At 32.3% G+C, this 6,649-nt stretch overlaps 1 protein-coding gene across 2 annotated transcripts; it reads left to right on the forward strand.

Moving 5' to 3' along the window:
- Positions 1-2,897: 2,897 nt before the first annotated feature.
- LOC133305167 (E3 ubiquitin-protein ligase RSL1-like) lies at positions 2,898-6,173 on the forward strand. Of its 2 annotated transcripts, XM_061505303.1 has the most exons (3): positions 2,898-2,979; positions 3,141-4,015; positions 5,916-6,173. In XM_061505303.1, exons 2-3 carry the CDS (start codon positions 3,141-3,143, stop codon positions 5,992-5,994), a joined length of 954 nt encoding a protein of 317 aa, XP_061361287.1. In that variant the 5' UTR covers positions 2,898-2,979; the 3' UTR covers positions 5,995-6,173. The 2 variants fall into 2 exon arrangements, with proteins under 2 accessions (XP_061361287.1, XP_061361285.1); XM_061505301.1 differs by having other exon boundaries at positions 2,922-4,015.
- The last annotated feature ends 476 nt before the right edge of the window (positions 6,174-6,649 follow it).

Here is a 6,649-nt window from a genome sequence, read left to right on the forward strand (position 1 = left end):
TAATAATAGATCCATTATAAAAAAGATCATTCCAACCTTGATTAATTCACGAGTAAACATAATTAGCATCACATTGTAAATAGACTTTGTCAAATAGACCCATCATAAAAAAGATCATTCCAACCTTGATTAATCCACGAGTAAACATAATTAGCATCACATTGTAAGTAGACTTTGTCTAATTATAATTCCCATGCAAATGCAAAGTTCTATAGCAGTGACCTGTGGTGATATATGAAGCTTCCACAACCTTGTTCAGGAGGGATATTTAAAATTCCCTCCTAATATATCATTTGGGTCAAGTAGTTTATTTACTCTTAATTTTTTCAAATAATAAATCAAAGAAAATATGTAATCAGCTTGATCTTGAGGTTTCTTTTCCCCTTCAAGTTCATTAATTTCTCATCAAGAATAAAGCATGCTCTTTTCTCTTTAATTACTGGCTGATTATTGATTAATTGTTAACCTTGTTCAAGACGGATATTTAAAATTCCCTCCAAATATATCATTTGGGTCAAGTAGTTAGTTTATTAACTCTTAATTTTTTCAAATAATAAATCAAAGAAAATATGTAATCAGCTTAATCTTGAGGTTTCTTTTCCCCTTCAAGTTCATTAATTTCTCATCAAGAATAAAGCATGCTCTTTTCTCTTTACTTTAAAATTATTGATTAATTGTTTAAATATATTTTTAAATTGCAGGTGTAATCACCGGTTTTGTTACGATTGTGGAGCTAAATTACATAGTAATCGTACCCATGAATGTCCTTTTTAATGTAAACATGGATGTTCTCTGTATAAAAACAACCAGAGTCTTGTTGAAAAGTAGTGATTTCAGGACAGAGTTTAAATGTAATAAGAGACAAGGTAGAAGGAACTTTATTTTCAGCTTGTTGAACTTCAATGTGATTGGTGAAGATATATTAATCTAGAAGAACATTTTATTCCCTTAATAGTTGCTATAGTTTTTAACTTGTTTCTACTCATTGTGTGTTTTTTCATCCATGGATGAATAAAATGTTCAACCGTCCTACAAAATCCTCCTTGAGAGAGAAAATGAGGATACATATTCTTAATTTGTTCAAGAGGCTGCCTCGTCAAATGAGTTTTTCCGTTATAATGGTCTAGTAGATTGCATGAGAGAGTCTTGTTTACTTTAAAAGAGTCTATTAACATAGTGTGAAAAGATAGTGAGGTTACATATTAATGATGGTAGTTTAGTTGGCACCAAAAAATTGAGTAGATGGAGTAAAAATATATGTTCGATCCTCCCTAACATCGTGTTTAGGAGGAGTTTAAAGTCTTAATCTCATGATCCGTTCCAAATCGAACTAATCGCGAAACGATAAATCGATCGGAATATTTCAAAATAAAAAAAAAATAAAAAAAATACAAGAGCCTCATGGATGTTCGCAAATTTTAACTTTCTTTTATATAATGGTCATTAATACAACCATCCCTTTGTTTATGAGATTATTAAATTAATATTCATATTCCCACCTAATAATGCATTTATGGACCCAATAAATCCGATTTTGAATTTGAATATTTTCACCCTCCCCCAAGAGTTCCAACACACTGGCATTTCTCCTCACACATATATATTTACTTTTTGATGATAAAGTTAAAAGGTTATAGATAAATTGTGATAATTCATTAAATTGATTTTTGGAAGGTAAAATATTAAGTTGTCTAACAAATTGATGGATAACTAAATTTCTTAAACATGCTGATAGGAGTTTGATCATTGATCTTGTATATGAAAAATATTTTATTAAGAGAGATTTATCCACTTAATATGATTTTTTATCTCAAAAAAGTTAGTCTTTGACTATTGACTAGAAGATACTTTGAAAAATTATATATATATATATATATATATATATATATATATATATATATAAAATATATATATTAAGTTGCCTATTCTTTTTTTCTTCGATACAACTTTCTTCTTTTCTATACTTCTTGAATTAGGGAAAGACAATGTCATATTATCTTATCATGTTTACTTCTAACAAAATATTATACTTATAGTTTTTTAATTAAAAGTTATATATACGTATAGTGGCGGAACCGGCAAAAATAATGAATTAGAGCCACAACAATTTAACTAGTGCTAACTATTAAATTCTATCATTTCAACTTAGTCACATATATTTACCCACGTCTAAAACGTGACTAACTTTTAAAAATTATTTAGGGCCAAGGCCCTAACAGGAACAATATGGCTCCGCCAGTGTATAAGTTAATTCATATGTTAATTCATATAATTTTTTAATTGAGCATGTATCTATAAAAAAAATATAATTTTAGTTTACATTAATTTTATGAAAAAAAATATATAAAATTCATAAAGAATTAATTTTTATTTTTAAGATTTTTATTTTCTGATGTAGTATATATCAATAAAACACAATCTAGTTTATATAAATTAGAACACTTTTAAATTTTCAATAAATATTAATGTAGTAAGATATATTTTTATTTTTAATTATTTATAATGTTAAAAAATTTCACTTATCATCAGTTTATAAATACATATTGTGCTATTTTCTTTAATTTTTATTGAAATATTTTTAATATAATTAGTTATATTTGTTTGAAACATCTCACCTGAACCAAATACGAAAATGAAATTTTATTGAGAATGCAATATCTAATTCTAAAAAAAAAATTAAAGTACAAATCATATCACATCTGTCATCAATCATTCAAATATATAATATATTTATGAGATAGGATATTTTTTTTTCATACCTAATTTATTTATTTATCTCCAGCATTGATAAATCAAAATTTCAAGTAATTTTCTTGAATATCATGATAAAAAGGATATATATTATCATATTTCTTTATTTATTATTAAAAAAACAAAAAACAAAAAGACAGCATTCCCGAACCAAACGTCGTCATGGATTGGAAAGAAAGGACTAAAATGGATTCATAGACGTAAATTGTAAGCAAGCCCAGTGGAAGTGTGAGTGTGCTGTGTGCTGTGTGCAGTGTACCTACCTCAATCAGTGAATTCCAAAACCCTTTAGGTTTAGGCACAAAAAGCATCACCAATATTTGTTCTTTTTGAAATTGAGTTATACAATCTAACAGTTTTCAATGTTGAATTCTGAATCACCATCTCAGATGAGTGTAGACACAGTTCTCAAAATCGGAACAGGATCGACCAAGAAGCACAGGATCAGTGTTCCCATTCCCTCTTCCATGGAGGTGGTGGATCTCGAAGCCTTTTGCTTCTCCCACCAGGGCACCAAAATCTCCACCGCCATCTCCGTCGACCGCGCCTCCTCTCTTGCCGCTCCGGTTATCATCGATCTTTCCGACACTGAAGATGACGATGACGTTAGGATCCTCAATTTCAAGCCACAAAACACCCCTTTTGGAAAAAGAAGAAGAAACGCCATCGACATTAACTCCTGTGCTGCTGAAAAGGGAGAGTGTTCAAAAAGCGCACCATTTGTTTGTGAAATTTGCACAGAGACCAAAACCGTGAAGGACTCTTTCTCTATCAGTGGTTGCACCCACGCTTACTGCACGGAGTGCGTGGTGATGTATGTGGATTCCAAGCTTCAAGAAAACGTGATCAATATTCGGTGCCCTGTGTCTGGATGCAGAGGATTATTGGAGGCTGAGGATTGCCGTGAGATTCTTTCTCCTCAAGTGTTTGATAGGTGGGGCAAGGCACTGTGTGAGGCTTTAATCACTGCGGATGAGAAGTTTTATTGTCCCTATGGGGATTGCTCTGCACTGTTGATTCATGATGGCCAAGATGCAATAAAGGAATCTGAGTGTCCCAATTGTCATAGGATGTTGTGTGCAATGTGCAAGGCCCCTTGGCATCAGGGTATCGAGTGTGAGGAGTTTCAGAAGCTGAACAAGGACGAGAGGGAGAAGGAAGACATCATGTTGCTGCAGCTTGCAAAGGAAATGAAGTGGAGGAGGTGCCCCATTTGCAGGTTTTACGTTGCCAAATCTGATGGCTGCATGTATATGAAATGCAGGTCAGCTTTTTATTCTTGTTTTGTGTTAGTATCAAAAGGACAATCATGTGTTATAGGACTCTACTCATGCTATAGTAGGCTTCCTTATCTTCTATGTAAGAGATTGATTACATGGATTGAACTTGTGATCTTGGGAGCCACATGCCTTGTGTTTAGTGTAATCGTATAAGAGGGCAATATGATGGGTGCTATATGACTCAGAGAAAATTCAGGGAATGGTATATAGTAGGCAGTCTTATTTACATTACATAGATGTATCATGTGAGTTTCAGGTCAAGTCTTGTGTTATTATAGTACTATTATATTGCAGTTTTGGAGGTCTCTCACCTCTGCAACTGCAACATCATGTTGGTTCCTTTGACCATAACTTGTCTAGTTCTTATATTGTACCTTCATGTTTTCTCTCCTCTGTGCATCTTTTTGATGCAAACCCAGATTTCAATTTGTCATTCTTATTTTGCTTCCTAACCTTTTCCAGTCAGAGGTTCATTGTATTGATAATAAGACAATAGTAGTATACATGGTTTAGCATAAGCAACCTCTCAAATGTACTAGTACTACTGTAACTCTGTCTCTTCTTTTTTTTGGCAGATCAATTTTGAATCAGTCATAGAAAAGGACCAAATATGGCTTTGTTTGTACATAGTTGTTGTTTGTAATTGAGGACATCCTCAAAGCAGTTTCTCACACATAATTTCAGGGTTTCAAATCTTCTTTAAATATTTGACCTAGCTCTCTGTTTGGGTGTAACACTTTTAGCTTTATGGTTGGCACTTGCATGCTTATGATTAATAGACAACATCAAATTGAGATGTCCCTTTCTTTGTTATATTTAAGAAACTCCATATATTTTAAGTTGTGAAAGCTTCGACACTTGCATACCGGCTTTATTTCCATGTACTTGATGTCAAGAACTCCAAATATTTTCTCATTCTTGTATTTGGAAAAATTGAGTGTACATCACAACAAGTTCACCCGTTTATTTATAGTGGTGACCATCTAATAGGAAGCATGAATGCATGTAACTGAATGCACTTGTTTGTGAACTGAATAAATTGTATAACGGAAGAAACAAAAAACAAACCATCTGAAGATGGCTAACAGCTATTTTCCTCTAACTGCTATCTGTTATTTATGTCAATCCGTGCATGAGTGTTAGTTGCAGAGCATTTTTATCAGAAAGGAAAGGTCAATTATAAGAGAATGACATTGTATGAGATGAATAATTGTCTGGAACATAGATCGTAGAGGATGTAAACTTTGGTACCCTCTTTGTAGCCCAGAAAAACTGATTTGGGGAAAATTTGGTACGATGGGATGATAGGGTTAATGTATAGCTCAGGCAGACAAAAGCTTTCAAGTGTATGAGAAGAGGGGTTTGCCAAAGAGAGCCTCAAATGGATACTTGTTACCAAGTAAGGGGGTGGATAACTGATTGATTAAGTGCACAGAATGTGTACAGTCGCATATCTTGCATCTGCATCAGCATGTGTAATAAGAACATGGCTATGGCTTACTCTGTTTCACGTTCTTAATTTTTCCCATTTACAATACTTCCTCCCCATGTGTCATGACAAATTTCATGTGTCAATTACTCAAGAATTCTCTGACAATATTGGATTATTGTTTTTGCTAGTTTATGGTCATGAATAATTGTTTTCTCTTTTTTTCACCACTTTTATGTCTTTGGGCTTGTCAATCATTACAATGCACTTATAAAGGGTTCATAGTCATCATACACATGCTAGAAAATTCTCTAAAGCATGAGATTCCAACGTATCATTTGAGTCTAATTAACTGATTGCTATTACTATGAGAGAAATGGGCAATTCATCGATCTGTTTCAATTACCTTTGTAAAAAGAATACATGTATACATTTTCTTCTATTTTGGGTTGCAGGTGTGGAAATGCCTTCTGTTACAACTGTGGAGCTCGTTCCTTAGATCACACCCATTATTGTCGCAGCTGTAGACGCTAATGAGTTTGGATATATTATCTTTTTTAAATTGCTAAAATGGCAATAAAGAGGTTTAAACCTATCACCTAATGTAAATTATTTAAACTCTTTTTTACTAGCTCACATCTAATGACATTATGCTATGCACTATTTTGTAGAGGTTTTACCTGTTTCGATCTTTTCTGTAATTATTCTAACACAATTCTATATCATTTTCAGTTTTTGAGTTTGAGTGCTTAATGCTTATATATCTTTAACAACAATAAGGTTTATTTCGTTTTATTTATTTATTTATAACAAAAGTTCATGCAGTGGAGAGTCTGTCTTATTTTAAGGTCGATGGATATATATACTAGAATTATTGAAACTGTGTCCTCTCTTTTTTGGCAGATCAATTTTGAACTAGTCATAGAAAAGTACCAAATATGGCTTTTAGTTTGTATATAGTTGTTTGTAATTGAGTACATCCTCGAAACAGTTGCTCACACATAATTTCAGGGTTTCAAACGTAAAAACATCTTACCCGAACCAAATACGAAAACAATTTTTTTTTGAGAATGCAATATCCAATTCTAAAAAAAGAAAAGAAAAGAAAATAAAGTAAAAATCTCATCACATTTCTCATCAAAAAAATTCAGATTATAATATAGGTAGAAATGAAACATTCCCGAACCAA

This window comes from Gastrolobium bilobum, unplaced genomic scaffold, assembly GCF_033153095.1.
Source record: "Gastrolobium bilobum isolate Gb01-03AN ecotype WA unplaced genomic scaffold, APGP_CSIRO_Gbil_v1 utg27305, whole genome shotgun sequence".
Lineage (NCBI taxonomy): Eukaryota > Viridiplantae > Streptophyta > Magnoliopsida > Fabales > Fabaceae > Gastrolobium > Gastrolobium bilobum.